At 39.2% G+C, this 18,759-nt stretch overlaps 1 protein-coding gene across 1 annotated transcript in view; it reads right to left on the bottom strand.

The window, feature by feature from the left end:
* The window catches only part of ZNF385D (zinc finger protein 385D), a 284,531-nt gene extending 272,102 nt beyond the window's left edge, over window positions 1-12,429 (bottom strand). Inside the window, exon 1 of the mRNA XM_036760487.1 lies at window positions 12,420-12,429. Within this exon, the coding sequence (XP_036616382.1) occupies window positions 12,420-12,429 (10 nt within the window). The remainder of the gene's footprint in view (window positions 1-12,419) is intronic.
* Between the last annotated feature and the right edge of the window lie 6,330 nt (window positions 12,430-18,759).

Raw genomic sequence — 18,759 nt, 5'->3', positions numbered from 1 at the left:
TGGGGTTTTTTTGGTTTTGTTTCTTCTTTCTCCTGATTCATTCCATTGGCCATAATTCTTCTTTACAACTTGACTATTGTATAAATAAGTTCAATGTGAAGTTATATGTAGAAGATATATCGGACCATGCCGTCTTGGGTTGGGGGGGGAGTGGAGAAAATCTGGAACTCAAAATTATGTGGAACTGAGCATCGTCAACTAAAAATTAAAAAAAAATCTTAATTATGGAAAAAAAGAAGAAAACCCTAATTGGGGCCATGAAGAGTTGGACACAACTGAACAACAATATTTTGCCCCTCTCTTCCCTGTCCAGATTAATCCGTTCATTTCCTAATGCCAATGGCTGCCATAAAGTGAAAGCAAACTGGCAGGGGGTTGCTTCAGAAGCCAAAAAGAGGTATATGTTCTCCAGATGGCTCTGAAGAAGATCTGAGGCTAATATCTGCGGCAGAAAGATACAGGGGACAGAGAGCTGGGTTTGAAACCCAGAGCCCTCACTTGGAATCCAGGATCTACTACTTAGAACCTGCATGATCCAGAACAAATTATTTCAATTGAGTCTGAGTTTGCTCATCTGTAAAATAAATTACTACTACTACTACTACTACTACTACTACTACTACTACTACTACTACTACTACTACCACCACTGCTGCTGCTGCTTCTACTGATGCTGCTAATACCACTTCTGTAGATCTTAATGTTCTAAAGGTAATATATATATATATATATATATATATATATATATATACATATATATATATATGCATCTTACTTTATTCTCATGATAACTCTGAGGTATGTATTATTATTGGAGAAGGAAAAGTATCTTTGCCAAGAAGATTCCATGGACAATATGGTCCACAGGGTCACAAAGATTCGGACAGGAATGAATGGCAGAACATCATAACAACAACGTGTTATCACTATACTGATTTTACAGATGAAGGAACTGAGGCTGAGAGAGAATAAGTAACTTGCCCAGATTTGAGGCAGGATTTGAACTCAGGTCCTCCTGACTCCAGTGCCCACGTTCCATCTGCTATTCCACTGACCTCTTTAAAATGAGGACAATGATGGTCTTTGAACAAATGGTACTTTTTTCTTTCTGTCTTTTTTGATAACACATGTAGGGTATATTCCCAATAGAGCCAGGTCCCAATTAGTGTGAATGATGAAATCTTTAAGTGGTCTCATGTATTTCTTAGAACTATTCACAGTTATAATTACGTAAAATATGGAAATTGGTTCCAGTCGAATGGAAATATGTGAATTCTAATAATGTGACTACTTCAGGGGATTCATTATACCCACTAATCCAACCTAGCCGTAATTGGATTATTTTGGGGTCAAAGCATATGCTAAACAAACGAACAAAAGAATTTTACTCTGGACTGACAAATTTTGTGGCATTGTATCTAATATATGAATATATACATAAATATATGTGCATATATCTGTATGTATGCCTATTTATTTACATAGAAAGTAACTAAATGTTCAACAAGCTTACATTTTAGGTCAATGTGATTTTGATATAAATATAACTAACGAAAATTAACAAACACTCATGAACTCTTGTCTCTCTCTGTTTACTTCTCTCTCTATGACTGTTTCCCTTGGTGATCTCATTTGCATAGATTCAGTTTTCAGCCTTTTGCAGACAATTCCCAAATCAGTATACAGCTGTATCACCTCTTGTGATCTCTAGTCAGTTCTGTATTGCCAAATACATGGTAGCCATCTCCAAAATGGATACCCAATCAACATCTCACAATCAAAAAGTCTAAAGGAGAATGTATCATCTTCTTCCTTAAATCCAGCCTTCCTGCAAACATCACTATTTCAATTGAAGGCATCGCTATTCTTCTATACATCATAGGTTAATCATCCTAAGGTCATCCTTCACTCTCCCCTCTCCCTTATCCCCTATATTCAACCAGTTTTCAAATACATATACATAAATATATGTGTGTGTGTATATACACACACGTATATGTATATATGTATACGTATGTATATTTGAAAACTAGTTGAATATATATATATACATATATATATGTATGTATATATATATATATATATATACATACTTACTTCCACAGCATCACACACATCCTTTCCCTTTATCCTTGTTTGCACCTTTCTGTTGCCAGACCCTCATTCCCCTTTCCAGACCTACTGTAGTACTTCAGAAATGGCCCCTCTGCTTCTAGTGATATCATTTTACTAAGATACGTATCTGTCTATGTCACTGCACCTTTAAAAAAATATCTGTGGCTCCAGCACCCCCTTACTATGTGGGAATATTTCCAGTTGTCAAACCACCTCATTCCGTTCTTAGAGTCATGATCCTCTCAACACTAAGGCTGAGACTGTATTTTTCAGTCTCTGTCATATCGAAAGTAATTAAATTACTGAAGCATGGCCAATGGACAAGGAATCATGTATAGATCCTGGTTCTGAAAGCCATCTAAACCACTTACAGTCAGTCTGTGGAACTCAGGCTGAGTCTCTTTACCTGTCTTGGGTTCAAACATTCTATCATGAAGCTTCAGTCCCTCCCTGTTGTCTCTAGGACAACATAAAGATTCCTAAATTTAACATCGAAAGCCTTTTACACTTGAGCTTCTACCAATCTTTCTGGAATTATTTAACATTATTTAGTTTCTGTCATATACTCCACATTTTAGCCAAACTAACCTGGTTTCCATTCCCTATACTGAGCAGCCTATCTCTCTCCTCCTAGTTGTGATTCAAGCCATTCCTCATTCCTGAAATGACTTCCTGGCTCCCTCTTGGAAACCCTGGTTCCCTTCAATCAGATGCATATCTTATATAAGTTCTAACGTTCAATCCCAGGTTTAATATTCTGCCCTCCAGAAATTATATGTTTGTTTGTTTGCTTTTCTCTGCATATATTTTATGTTATTCAGCTATGTGTATGTTGTATTACCGAGGCTGGTTGCAAGATAATTGAGATCAGGGACTATCTTTGTACCTATAGTATCTCTGGTGCCTTGCATATAGTAAGTTTGTACATAGGCACTCAGCAAATGCTTGTATAATTGGACTGAATAAACTGAATTAGTCTATGTTCACTCTTCTGTTTAAGAAAGTGGTTGGGTAGAGGAGTAATAAGGACCCTTATGGTTTAAAATCAATTATCTTATGACTATAATCTGAAATGCCCACTGGCTTCGGAAATCCCTGGAAACCTGCTCCAATCAACTGAAGAGAGAGCTATTGTTCTCACTCCATCATAGGCTGTAGGCCCAGGGCAGCAGCACTAACCTAGAAAGGCCAGGAGCTGCTAATAACACTACTGAGAGTCATCACAACAAAGGTCATGAAAAGGGACGTCAATAATATTATGAAATAAGAGACTTATGAAAGGGGATAGAATGATTAAAATTTAACTTAAATGAAAAGGAAACAAAACCAGCCAGAAGATTGTGCCAGGAATGGAGGGACCACCCAGAGCATTGGATGGTCAGCCATCAATTGGCATTGCATTTACTTCAGAGGACACATAGAAACCCAGGAAGCACCCAAGATGGAGAATGGAGCATTGGTAATATCATAGGCTGCAGGAACAAAATACAGTGACACTGAAGGGCATTCTGGCATCTGTGGTCACAGGCCTTGAGTTAGTTATGAGAATCAGCCCCACGCATCTTTTGCTGCTTGTGCTTGGGAATGGAGGAGGGACCCAGAGATAACTGAGTCACACAGGGTATGATAGACATTTTGGAGGAGCTCAGGTTTGTGACTTTTCCTATAATAGGCCATCCAGGAGAGCACAAGATGTTTTCTGTCTCTCTCATCTCACCCAGCTGCTGGTGTTTTTCACTTTAATGTTATCTTCTACCTACTCTGTGTTTGTACTATTTCCCCCCTAGTTTCAGCTGAAATCCAACCTTCTTCAGTTCTAAAATCTCACCTTCTCCCAGTCTGCCTTAATTTTAGGGCCTAGGACCTTTCTTTTGAGATTGTCTTTGATTTATTCCCTCTGTCTCTTTCTCTCTCTCTTTCATATGTATATGCATACATATATATGTGTGTGTGTACACAAATGTTTGTGTATGTATACATGTATAAACATGCATATATATGCATATGTATAAGCATGCATGTATATCTGTATAGTGCATTGTGTATGTGTATGTATATATACATATATGTATGTTTGTGTATAGATACGTAATTTTGCATACGGCTATTTACATGTCCGTGTTAGATTATAAGTTCCTTGAAGTCAGTGATTCTTTTGGCCTTCTTCGTATCCATAGCATTTAGCAGACTGCCTGATGCAGAGTAGGTACTTAATACATGCTTGTTGACTTTATATCTATCATCTCTCTCTATCTATACATGTACACACATGCACAAGCATGCATGCATGAGAGAGAGAGAGAGAGAGAGAGAGGGAGAGAGAGAGGGAGAGTGTATGTCTGTGTGTGTGTGTGTGTGTGTGTGTGTGTGTGTGTGTGTGTGAGAAGTTTCTTGAAGACTGGAGTTTTTTATTTGCTTTATTTTTCTTTGTATCCCCAGTGGTCGGCAGAGTGCTTGGCACATAACACTAACTAAAAGTTTATTGATTGATAAATTACCAAGATGAAAAGATACTTCAGACGCCAGAAGAAATGGGTCCTTAAACTCAACCATGGACCCTAAGGCACACTCCCATTCAAAGGTCAGTTCCAAAGTCTTCTCTTATACAAAGCCCTTCCTGATTACTAAAAATTGCTAGTGTTCAACCTACCTCACTCTCCGCAGATCACTTTTTAAACACTTTTTGAGGGATAGCTAGGTGGCTCAGTGGGTAGTGTATTGGGCCTGGAATCAGGAAGACTTATGTGCCTGGGTTCAAATCTGGCCTTAGACATTTACTAGCTATGTGACCCTAGGCAAGTCACTTACCCTGCTTGCCTCAGTTTCCTCATTTGCAGTATGAGCTGGAGGAGGAAACAACAAACTACTCGGGCAGCTTTGCCAAGAAAGCGTCCAATGGAATCATGAAGATTCTGACAAAACCACAAAACAACTAAATAACTGAATTTGAAACATTTTGTGTATGTATATACCGGTTGTTTGCTCAAATGGACTATAAGCTCCTTGGGGAAAGGGACTGTTTTATTTCTTTGTCTTTAAATGCCCAGGAGATGGCATGTAATTATCAAATGCTTATTGGTTAGGCCTTTGATGAGGGGAATGCTGGGCAAATGGCTCTTGTCTGGGTCTACAGCACTATAATATAATTATGAGGAGTGAACCAATTTGTTGTCTCTTCTAGAACCAGATCTGCAGGAAGATATTTTAGCTTCCCTTTAGGTGGCTCCTGGACAGAGGAGGGCTTTGGATGGCATCTCATTTTCCTTATCTTTGTTCGATCAAATTTCTTGTCCAATAGAGAGAAGCACACTGGTATCTGATACTGCTGCTCTCCCTGTCACTGGGTGAACACAATGCTGCCAAAGATAGCACAAAGGGTTTGGAAGCTACTATTTATAGGGTAAATATATTTTCTGAGACTGTTTCAAAGCACAGAGATAGAGTGACCTCAGAGGTCATGAGTTCATCTTCCTAATTTCACAGATAAGATAGTTGAGGCTCAGAGATCAAGGTCACTAACTTGAGATTCCAACCCAGGATCTCTGCTTCTGAGAAAAAAAGTCCTTGTTCCTGCTCCCTGCTGCCTCCAAAGGATGTGAACAAGCAATTCTCAAAAGCTGAAATGCAAACTAACACTCACCAAAAAAAAAAGGACTCAAAATGACTAATAACAAGGCAAACAAAGATGAAAATTACTCTGAGGAATCACCTCAAACCCATTAAGTAGATAAAGACAGAAAAATTCAGTGGTGTGGGGGGATGTGAGAAAAAAATACATTAATTTCCTGATAGATAATGGTGAATTGACTCAACGCTTTTAAAAGAGGATTTGGTATTATGCAAAAAAATTTACAAAAATGCTCATGCTCTCTGACCCAAGGGTTTATTGGATTTATTCCCTCAAGAGATTATCAACAGGAAAAGCCCCATCTTTATGATTTGTACGGGCAACCATTCAAAGACAAATTGTATGCTTGAAGATTAGGGAATGGCTCAGCAGCCTGTGGCACATAGAGGCACCATGAAGAAAATCAAATATGAACAACTGAAAAAATGGGAAAACTTTTTGGAAGTGATACAGAGTAAAAAGAACAGAGCTGAAGTAACGGTACACAATTTCTATAGCTACATAAATGACAAAGAGGCAGCCCGGAGGTATCGTGGTCACCATGATTATCATTAACATTTATTTAGTTCTTTAAAGTTTCCAAAGGGCTCTCCCAATAGCATCTCACTTAGCCCATACAACAATCCTGATAGGTAAGTGATATTCATTACTTCCATTGGACAGACGAAGAGACAAAGAGACATAGGTAAAGGGACTTGCCTAAGTCATACGGCTAGTAAGTGTCTTAGCCACATTTGGGCAAGTCACTTAACCTTATTTGCCTCAGTTTACTTATCTGAAAAATGATCTGGAGAAGGAAATGGAAAACCACACTAGTATCTTTGCCAAGAAAACCTCAAATGGGGTCATGAAGAGTCAGACATAACTGAACAACAACATCAGATTGTTATTTGAGGGCAGCTAGGTGACCCAGTGGATAGAGCCCTGGGCCTGGAGTCAGGAAGCCTCAACTCTCAGAATTTAAAACTAGCCTCAGTCACTAGCTGCGTGACCCTGGGCAAGTCACTTAACCCTTTACCTCAGTTTCTTCATCTGTAAAATGAGCTGGAAAATAGAATGGCAAACTGTTCCAGTATGTCTGCCAAACCCCAAATGGGGTCGTGAAGAGTCAGACATGACTAAAATGACTGAAAAGTTTCCTGACTCCCAGTTCATCACTTTATCCACTTGTTGCACCATCTGGATTGAAGTTCCACATCTGAAACCTATGAGCAGTGTGATTCTGGGCAAGTCACTTACCCTCTGAGTGTTCTAGGTACCTCTTGAAGACAACAGATTAAAAAACCAAGGTAAATTAATAAAATATAAGAGTGCATCTCCTATAGGTAAATCTAACTTCCTTTTTCATGCTCTTTTTCCTGTGTGAGGTAGGGAGGGTGAGGGAGGAATGTGGTATTCTTTAGTGTGAGTCACACTAGGAGTTTGTATTGAAATCACATTTGTCAACATGTTTGGTGTTGGTGTTTGTCTTGTCTCTGTTCATGTAAGGAACAGATTCATACAAGAATTCCAATTGAGGTCCTGTGATTCCTAATACTTTTTTTGCCATAGCAAGCTCCCTCCTTTCTTTGTAACTGTTTGGATGATAGTGTCCTTTTGAAGGTACAGCTCTTCCTCCTGATAGACTAACTCAAAGTGTATTAAGTGATTTTCAACAAGCATGCCTACCGAAAAAAAATGAGGGCAATTTCAAAAGAAGCAGGATCACTGAATCTAGGCCTACTTTTTGTCAAAAAGTACTAGGGCCTGCCCTATATAGTTTTCAAAAGTCACTCAATACACCCAAATATGGAATTTTCATCAGTACTGTTCACATTTACCAATGGCATCTTCAACAGTTTCTTATTGTCACTCTTTCTTTTCTCTGCTCTAAGGAGAAAGCTTCAATCATATCCCCAGAGGATTCGAATCATTTTTCTCTGAATCCTCAATTCTGCCTAAAAAAACAAGGCAAAGGAAAATTTCTGAGAACCACGCTACAAGAAATATGTTCTTTCAAACATTTTGCACCATCTTTATTATCATAAAATTATGTACCATCATAGCCTTTTCAGGTTTAACATCCCCTAGTTCAATGTCATGCACATCACAGATACTCAATAAATCCTTACTGAATTGAACCGAGTTGAATTGGATCTCTTGGTGACATATCTGTCAGGTGGGTAGGGACAAGTATTATTATCTATGTTTTACAGGTAAGAAAACTGAGGTTCAGAGAGGTCAACTTGGTTTCCCATCATCACCCAGCTAGGAAAGGTTAAAGTCAAGATCCAAACCCAGGTTGCCTTATTCTATATACTTTCCATTCTCACATGCTCCCTCATCCTGATTCCCTTTAGGACTTCTAAGTGTGTGTGTGTGTGTGTGTGTGTGTGTGTGTGTGTGTGTGTTTACACATATATACATATTTTCATAAATAGGTAAGACTGTCAATGTTTGGTGTAGATCATGACTGACTGGGGCAGTTAAATGACTCATGTTTGGGATTACAATGTAATGGGATACTCGTGGATCATCTAAAGTAAACAAACGGGAATTTACTTAGCAATTACACAGAAAATCTACTCATTAAGCACACAGCATTGATTCAATTGTAAGCCACTTCTTTGTCTCCACATTCAACACAATGCCACTTGGTGGGAAGCCTACGGGCAGCCTGGCAGAGGACCCCCGACTCTTCCTGTGTTGGGTTTTGTATCTAGGCTAATAAGGAAGCTCTAGCAATCATCCCAAACCGAGTCCTCTGGCCCAATTAAGTCTCAAGGACGTTTTCAATATGTTTTCTTTTAAGGAAAAAGCAGGCTAGCCCGCATGGGGTAAGGCCTTAGGAAAACTCACATTGTTCCATGAATGTCAAAATCAGATTGAATATACAAAAATGGTGCACCGAAAAAGCTTTGAAACTCTCAAACAACTGAAGCATCTGAGATGTGGTGTTAGATGATGATGATGACATATGTGATGATGGCTGCAAGTTTCCTCTTGGGTAAGCACTGATTTGAAAGTATTTAGGAAAATGAGGGTCTATTTGTTTTCCAACTGTTAGCCGGTGGACAGGCTCCACCTCTAGTTCTTCTGTTCAGTGTCGTCTCTTTTTCCCGTTTTTTTTCTTTTTTTTTCCCTTTTAATAAATTTTATTTTTATTTTTACATCTTCATTGTTGCCTTGTTTTCTCTGAGGTAATGATTATTACCCCTGATTTTTCAAATTTTATCTGAAGAATAATAGAAGTTTAACTTCCCCTTATAATAAATCCTTGTGATTCTTTCTCTTTTGAGCCTTTCTTTTTTATGTTTTTTTTTTGAAAGGGGGAAGGTAGGGCAGTTGGGGTTAAGTGACTTGCCCAAGGTCACACAGTCAGTAAATGTGTCAAGTGTCTGAGGCCGGATTTGTAGTCAGGTCCTCCTGACTCCAGGGCTGGTGCTCTATTCACTGCCCTACCTAGGTGGCCTGAGTCTTTCTTTAAACAATATATTTTGTTGTCTTATTTTTCTAAAATTTATTCTGTAGCCATCCTCCAATTTATAAGTGTGTATATTTTATTCAAATTCATATCTGTAAATATTAATTCCCTATTTCCTTGCATAACATATTTAAATACCTTTCCCTTTCTTTTCCATCATGCCCCCATTTTTTAACTAAGAAGAGGATTTTAAGAGTGGAGAATGGAGTATGCACAATAGAAGACATTTATATTATCTTTAATACATAACTTCTCTTTTTTTCCCCTGGACCTTTTTTTTATTTTATTTTTCTTTTTTTTCTTTTTTTGGTGGTTTTTAAAATTTAATTTAATTTAAATTTATTTATTTAACATATTTGGTTTTCAACACTGATTTTCACAACAGTTTGGATTACAAATTTTCTCCCCATTTCTACCCTCCCCCCACTCCAAGATGGCATATATTCTGGTTGCCCTGTTCCCCAGTCAGCCCTCCCCTCTATCACCCCCCTCCCCTCTCATCCCCTTTTCCCTTCCTTTCTTGTAGGGCAAGATAAATTTCTACGCCCCATTGCCTGTGTATCTTATTTTTTAGTTGCATGCAAAAACTTTTTTTTTGAACATCTGTTTTTAAAACTTTGAGTTCCAAATTCTCTCCCCTCTTCCCTTCCCACCCACCCTCCTTAAGAAGTCGAGCAATTCAACCTAGGCCACACATGTATCATTATTTATAACCCTTCCACAATACTCATGTTGTGAAAGGCTAACTACATTTTGCTCCTTCTCAACCCATCCCGCTTTATTGAATTTTCTCCCTTGACCCTGTTCCCTTTCCAAAGTGTTTGCTTTGATTACCTCCACCCCCATCTGCCCTCCCCTCCATCATCCCCCCTCCTTTTATTTTGTTTTTATCTTCCTCCCTCTTCTTTCCTGTGGGGTAAGATACCCAACTGAGTATGTATGGTATTCCCTCTTCAGGCCAAATCTGATGAGAGCAAGGTTCACTCATTCCCCCCTCACCTGCCCTCTCCCCTCCTCGCACAGAGCTGCTTCCTCTTGCCACCTTTATGCAAGATAATCCACCCCATTCTATCTTTCCCTGTCTCCCTCTCTCAGTATGTTGCTCTCTCATCACTTAATTTCATTTTATTTCTTTTAGATATCTTCCCTTCATCTTCAACTCACCCTGTGTCTACTCTCTCTCTTTTACATATATATATATATATATATATATATATACATATATATACACACACATATATATACATACATACACATACATACATATACACATAGATATATACATACATACACATTCACTTATATATATACATAAACATATATATACATATATATGCATATTCCCTTCAACTACCCTAATACTGAGGTCTCATGAATCATACACATCATCTTTCCATGTAGGAATGTAAACAAAACAGTTCAACTTTAGTGAGTCCCTTGCAATTTCTGTTTCTTGATTACCTTTTCATGCTTCTCTTGATTCTTGTGTTTGAAAGTCAAATTTTCTATTCAGTTCTGGTCTTTTCACTGAGAAAGCTTGAAAGTCCTCTATTTTATTGAAAATCCATATTTCGCCTTGGAACATGATACTCAGTTTTTCTGGGTAGGTGATTCTAGGTTTTAATCCTAGCTCCATTGACCTCCGGAAAATCGCATTCCAAGACCTTCGATCTCTTAATGTAGAAGCTGCCAAATCTTGGATTATTCTGATTGGGTTTCCACAGTACCCAAATTGTTTCTTTCTGGCTGCTTGCAGTATTTTCTCCTTGATCTGGGAGCTCTGGAATTTGGTGACAATATTCCTAGGAGATTTCTTTTTGGGATCTATTTGAGGAGGCGATCGATGGATTCTTTCAATTTCTATTTTGCCCTGTGGCTCTAGAATATCAGGGCAATTCTCCTTGATAATTTCTTGAAAGATGGTATCTAGGCTCTTTTTTTGATCATGGCTTTCAGGTAGTCCAATAATTTTTAAATTATCTCTCCTGGATCTATTTTCCAGGTCAGTGGTTTTTCCAAGGAGATATTTCACATTGTCTTCCATTTTTTCATTCCTTTGGTTCTGTTTTATAATATCCTGATTTCTCATAAAGTCACTAGCTTCCACTTGCTCCAATCTAATTTTTAAAGTAGTATTTTCTTCAGTGGTCTTTTGGACCTCCTTTTCCATTTGGCTAATTCTGCCTTTCAAGGCATTCTTCTCCTCATTGGCTTTTTGGAGCTCTTTTGCCATTTGAGTTAGTCTGTTTTTTAAGGTGTTGTTTTCTTCAGTGTAGTTTTCAGTATTTTTTTGGGTCTCCTTTAGCAAGTCATTGACTTGTTTTTCATGGTTTTCTCGCATCCTTCTCATTTCTCTTCCCAATTTTTCCTCTACTTCTCTAACTTGCTTTTCCAAATCCTTTTTGAGCTCTTCCATGGCCTGGGACCAGTTCATGTTTTTCTTGGAGGCGTGGTGTAGGCTCTTGCACTTTATTGACTTCTTTAGGCTGTATGTTTTGGTCTTCTTTGTCAGCAAAGAAAGAATGCAAAGTCTGAGACTGAATCTCGGTGTGTTTTTGCTGCCTGGCCATATTCCCAGCCAACTAACTTAACCTTTGAGTTTTTCAGTGGGGTATGACTGCTTGTAGACTAACGAGTTCTATGTTCCACGTTTGGGGGGGAGGTGCCAGCTCTGCCACACCAGCACTGCTCCTTCCCCAACCCCCAACCCAAACTGGGCTTAGATCTTCGGCAGGCTGTGCACCCCTGCTCTGATCCGCCACTTAATTCCTCCCACCAGGTGGGCCTGGAGCCGGAAGTAACAACAGCTGTAGCTGCCCCACCTCCGCTGCCCCCAGGGCTGGAAGCCGAACCGAGAACTCCTTCTACTCCTGCAGGTTTTTCCACTAACCTTCTCCGCAGTCTTTGGTGTTTGTGGGTCAAGAGGTCTGGTAACTGCCGCAGCTCACTGATCCAGGGCGCTAGGGCCCCCTCAGCCTGGCTTCTGGTCTGGATGTTCCACGCCGCTCAGGCTGGGCTCTGCTCCACTCCGTTCCCTGCTCCCAGCTCCGTGTGGGATAGACCTCACCCAGAGACCATCCAGGCTTTCCTGGGCTGGAGCCCTTGCTTCCCTCTGCTGTACTGTGGGTTCTGCCATTCTAGAATTGGTTCAGAGCCATTTTTTATAGGTTTTTGGAGGGGCTCGGTACGGAGCTCACTCCAGTCCCTGCTTACCATCCGCCATCTTGCCTCCGCCCCCTTTTTCCCATTTTTTAAAAAAAAATTACTTATCTGGATCTGCCGCCCCTATTACTTTCTCCTTTTCATCTTCCCTCTTTCCAAGGACTCTTCTGATCCAATGTGCTTTCCTTCTATATATCCAATCATTCAATAAGCACTGAATTCCTATTATGTGCAAAGAACTGTGTCAATTTCCATTAAAATAACCCATGGTAGAAAGGTAAAATGATCAGAGCTGTAGACATATCTTTTTGCCACATTAACTTCTCTATTTTCCAATAAAGGAGAGGCAGGTTGCATAGTGGATACTCAGTTGGCCTCGCAATAAGGTTCAAATCCTGCCTCTGACACGTACTGGCTTTTGGTTTTTCGGTAAGTTCTTTAACTTCTCCAGGTTCTGGTCAACTCTTGGAAGACTAGAAGCTGTAAAGATAGTGCTGAGCTGCGATGGTGGAAGGAACTTTCTTATTCAGAAGTTAGCTGACCAATGAAATGATGGGTGTAATCCTGTTCTGTTGCTATCATTATTCTGATAGAAACCACCACTTATGTCATTTGCCATCAACGTGGTCTTTCCTTTTCAGATTAGAAACTTCCAAGGGACAGATCATATCAATCTAGGCATTTGATAAACATTTCATGATTCAGTTCAATAAGCATTTCTTACCTTCCGGGCACTGTGCCATGCTCCAGTGATATAAAGACCAAAACAAACCAGTCCTCGCTGTCCAGGGACCTACAGTCCCCTGGAAGGACAGAATATGTATACAGCTAAATAAATGCTATGTAAATACAAAGTTATGGATGGGGGCAGGACAGAGGAATCAAGGCCTTCTGTTGGACATAGCACTGCAACTGAGCTCTGAAGGAAGTGAGGATTTCCAAGTGGTGGAATTGAAGAGGGATGACATTCCATGTACAAAGGTGCAGAGGCTGGAGGAGTAAAGTCATGTACAGGGAATAGCAAAAAGGCCAAGGCCAGTCTGACTAAATTTTAAAATACATGAGAACAACGTGAAATTAATTTGGAAAAATGGTTCATAGCCCTGTCACACAATTGTAAAGAATAAGGTCGTCCCCTAAAGGGAGATATTAGAAGACATTTTTTTCTACTCTTTTGCAAAGATGGACAGGGGTGGGGAGGGGAGGAGGAAAGAGGTTGATGGAATAGAATATCATATGTGATGTCAAACAGTTTTACTGATTTTTCTCTTATTCCTCTCTCCTCCCCTCTTCCTCTAAAAGTATTTGTTATAGGGGCAGCTAGGTGGCATAGTGAGTAAACCACTGGCCCTGGAGTCGGGAGGGCCTCAGTTCAAATCCAGCCTCAGACACTTGACACATGTACTAGCTGTGTGACCTTGGGCAAGTCACTTAACCCCAATTGCTCTGCCAAAAAAAAGGGAAAAGCATTTGTTATAAAGGACAGCACTCTTGGAGAAGGAAGGAGAAGGGATATAAATTAGAATCTAGGCAATATAAAAACAAAAAAATAGAAATATATTTTGAAAATATAGGTTGAAGATAAATATAGGCAGGCCTTAAACATCAATGCAGGTGTTTGTATTTTGGTGATCCTGATGATTATGGTGATGACCAATTTGGAAGAACACAACAGCCCTACATCCGGGCAACTTAAACACCATTGATGTATTTACGTGAGTATCTGGAATGATTCATTATGGTGCTTTCACCAATTATCCACATCATATAGAGCTGGGAAGGCCTATGCACTAGGGAAATTCTGAAAATAATTAATTATGGCAGCTTTGGAGTAGCTGGAGAAAATGACTAGCCGAGGCCCACAGCGGTACAGATACAGCAGAGAATATGCCTAGGTTAACACAGAACAACCAGAGCCAGGGACATTAATGAAATAGCCTGTCATGGGCCTAGTGTTTCTTCTAAAGCATAACTGGACCAGTGCTATGCTAATTTTCCAGTGCTGTGCTATCGTTAAAATTTTTGTTTCTCAATTTCTGTCTAGGTCTTCGGATTGAATTAGAGTGACCTCTCTGGTCTGACTATCCTGCATATACTTCCTATCCTGGCTTATGGAATTTCATGCACTCTGGCTACATCATGAGTTTAACTTACAGCTCTGCTATAAAACATACTATTTCCATTCTCATCTACAAACTCCTTTTCTCACCCTTTCACTCTCCCACAGAAGCTCACGATTCACATTTCCAACCTTCAGACACACACTGTCATTACCAAGGTCAATTAATGTTTTTGACTAATTTCTTTTACCCCTCTTTGTCATTGTCAACTGACTAACAAGGGCTAATTTTGCCACATGGATTCTGTGGCTCAAGGCAAGGCTTGGGATAATATTGAACTTAATTCAGAATTGCTCCTGGGATTTAAGAATGTTCTATTATGACAAGGTTGTTTAACCAGAAAACCTCTTGGCCAAAAATTGGTTAGTGCAATTAGAATGTGATTCTTGTATTCCTTTCTTCCAGAAAAAAAAAAGCACAGTCTTGCAGAAGATGATGTGATTTTCCTCACTATAGTTTATGGAAAACAAATCTCATTGTTATGATACAAAGTGTGTTACTGATGCTGTTTTGTGGCAACTTGACTTAGAATTGCAAAGGAAAAGCCATGACTTCAATGATGAGAGATTTTCAAAAAGAAATAGCCCCATTTTCAGGAAATGCGCACAGGAACACAAATGAGTAGGACCAGGGAAAGTCCAGGTGCTCTTCTTAGAAATCCAGCAATACACAAATATAAAAAGGGTCAGTAGGAAAGTAACAGAGCAGAACAGAAACTTTCATCTATTCCCCAAATGCAAAGGGAGATGTTATAGCAGGGACACTAAGCCAAGAGTAATAAAGGAAATACACTCACACAGATAAAACATCCTATTCATTAAGGACACTTATTAATACATTTGCCTAGCTAAAACTCTTACTTAAAGGAGAAGAAGGTCAGAGATGATCCATGGAGATGGAAAGTGGAGGAGGCTTGAAACAGCTGGCCAATTCAAAGCCCAGCAAGGCAGGGAAAATATTAATCAGACCCATGGTTTTTCGTGACACCAGCTTAGCTTTGGGGAGCAGAAACAAACTGAAGATAGACAACATGAAGAAAGTGGGATTATGGGAAAGCCTGGCACAATGAGAAGCTAGCCTGACCAAGGGACAGTGGCACAGAATGTTATGAAAGTGAGCTTCCTCTTGAGATGTTTGGACAATCATTCCACAGAAACAAGAAGGTAATGTTTCATCCACTCCCAGCTGGCCTGCTTAAGGCACTATGTAAACATTAGGGGCCCAGAACTTGTGCTAAATGGGGGGAAGGACCTGGAAAGTTTCCAGAAAAGAGTAACCCAAGCCATGAAAGGCAGGCCAATGGGCTAAATGGATCAGAGGTATTGGAAGTATTTGTGCTGGAGAAGAAAGGCTGAAAGGTTCTTCTACAATCATCTATTTTGACAAGCTAACATATGAAGGATGGGGAGCAGATGTTCTCCATTTCCACTAAAGAAGGAACAAGCAGACACGGAGCTTAACATGCAGCCGGAAGGATTTCAATTGCTTGAGCTGTGATCTTGTCTGGAAGCAGCAGAGCATGCTTCATATGCTTTTTGGTCCTGAGACTGTAGGGATGAGTGCTTGGAGTTCATTTTCTAAGCCTTTCTCTCATTTTTAAGGAGATAGTTTGCTCCTCAGAGTATCTGGGTCTGACCCCCGATTTTGTCTCCTTTTCATTCTTCAGATCTGTGTTTTAAATGCCAGAAGAAATTTCTAGAGAGGATATTCCCTCTACCCATGCATATCGGGAAATCATATGTAATGTAGAGTCTTTTACTCCATTTATGATTTTTAAAAAATTATTGGTTGGGGCAGCTAGGTGGCGCAGTGGGTAGAGCGCCAGCCCTGGAGTCAGGAGGACCTGAATTCAAATCCAGCCTCAGACACTTTATACTTTATACTGGGCAAGTCACTTAACCCTGATTGCCTTACAAAAATTACACTAAATTAAAAACTAAAAGTTGTTAGTTAAAAACTTAAGAAAAGACATACTTCAAGTTTCAAAGATGGACATTTAAGCAAACAAATTTCAAGAAATGATGCCTTTATCATAACTGAGGACTAGAGTTTGTAATAAAAACATTGTTTCAAAAGGCTTTTGAGCAAAGAAAGGAAACCCAAAAGAAGAAAAGGAAATAAAGGCATATCCTAATTTTTTTAATCTTAACTATAATAAAATTTACCAAAGGTAAAATAGTCCCTTCTCCTATTTATGCTTACAACATATTCTTTTCTAATGCATTGGATTATACTCAATCATGACTTCCACCAATGAGAGGTCTCTATAAAATAACAGTCTTTTAACAACCACAAGTCTTAGACCATGTGAACAGATCCCCTTAACAGTTAAGAACTGGGGGAGTAGGGGGGGAAATCACATCAATTTCCAAGCTCTGCATTCTGTGACATTCAAATATCTTTGACACGGTGTATTCATACTCTGATTTCCTAATGTCCTTAGAAAGGTCATGTTTATGGTATAATAAGCACACATTTGCAAGGGTTATTAATCAGAGAAAAGCTATATTGCAAACAGACTCTCCTAGAATTTTTACTCATTTTAATGTGGAACATATTACTGACTTCAGAATGTCACATTTTTTTCAAGAGCACCTTTGGGAAAAAAAATAAAAAGAACAATGAATTTATTTCAATGGGACGTCTTCATTGGCGATTAAATCAGAGTGCGGCTTCGCAGGAGAAATGACAAGTATGGATTCTGTTATTTCAGCAAACTTAAATGGCTATTAATGAAATTGTAATTTTTAAGCCAACCCTTCGCAGCCACTACGTTACCAGCCATCCAGGAAACCAATGAGGTCAGTAACCTTTATTAACAAACCACTGGTAGGTATTTCTAATTCATATGCAGTGAAAGAAAAATACCTTTTTAATGTTAAGACATGTTGCAAGCATCCAACTCATCTAACTTTATTACTCTGGGTGGACACCATGCCTATTTTGCCTCAGCAGGGGAGACATTAGATAGCCTCCTTCTTGCTCAATGTTTGAAGAAAACAAGGAGCGAGGCATAAATCTCTTTTGCCCCCATGAACTGCCAAAGAGCGGGAAATTCTGAAGCATCTTTGTGGCTAGTGGCGACCTGCTGACATTGTTTGTGTGGCTCACAAGGAAGCTGAAACGGGTTGTTCAACTGGAAATATGTGTGCATATATACATATAGACAAACATATTTATGTATACATATATACATATATATTCCCTTCTAACACTATAAAACTGTTATCAAAAACTTATCAGAAAGTGACTGATAGTCAATATCATTTCAAAGCATCTGTGTCCTCCTCTACTTATTTAAAAATGTTTTCCTTAAACAAGAGTCAAATGATCTTTACACAGCAAACCAGTGACACATTCTGCATGGACAACAGAACATAGAGACATATAAAGAAGCCATTCCATCTGGGGCAGGGTCAAATCCAGCTCTCCGTTCTGTAGTCAAATTTGGACCAACTCTTAATGGTGCAAGTACACAAGGTAGCAAGAGACAAATCACTTTAGAAAAGAAAAGATCTGCTATTTGGATACCACCAATTATTACCAAACACTGAATTTCCTGAAAAACCCTCTTGGTCAGAGCCACATATCTGCCTTTTTTAATTCAGAAAATAGGAGATCCAGATGCAAATTATTAATTATCCTGGAATCTGACATAGGATATAAATATACCATGACTCAATAATAATAATAATAATAAATCCTCATATATACATAACGCTACAAAGTTTATAAAGCATTTTAATACATTATCTCAGTTGATCTCCATAACAGTTCTGGAAGTCAGGTGTAATAAAAATAATAACCAGCATTTATATTGCTTTTACTACGTGCCAGGTACTGTGCTAAGTGCTTTAGAATTGTTATCTCATTTGCTCCCCCAACAATCTTGCAAGGTACTTGCTATTATTATCCCCATTTTGAAAATGAGAAAACTGAGGCAAACGGAGAACAAGTGACTTGCCCAGGGTCATAGACTTAGTGTCTGAGATTGGATTTGAATTCAGGTCTCCAAACTCCAGACCAAGTTCTCTATTCACTGAGCCACTTAGCTGCCCCTATCACCATTTTACAGACGAGACAATAGAGACTCAGGTTAAGTAGCTTGCTCAAGGTTATATAGCCAGTAAGTTCTGAGACAAGATTCAAACTTCGGTTTCCCTAATCATAAGTCCAGCAATCTACCTACCGTGTAAACAAACCTCAGGAAAAGAGACAAAGTTTCCAGGAACAAATCTCTCAGCTGTGAATATCAAAACAGACAGCATTGC

The sequence above is a fragment of the Trichosurus vulpecula genome, chromosome 5 (assembly GCF_011100635.1).
Source record: "Trichosurus vulpecula isolate mTriVul1 chromosome 5, mTriVul1.pri, whole genome shotgun sequence".
Lineage (NCBI taxonomy): Eukaryota > Metazoa > Chordata > Mammalia > Diprotodontia > Phalangeridae > Trichosurus > Trichosurus vulpecula.
This window is presented reverse-complemented; position numbering and strand designations above follow the sequence as displayed.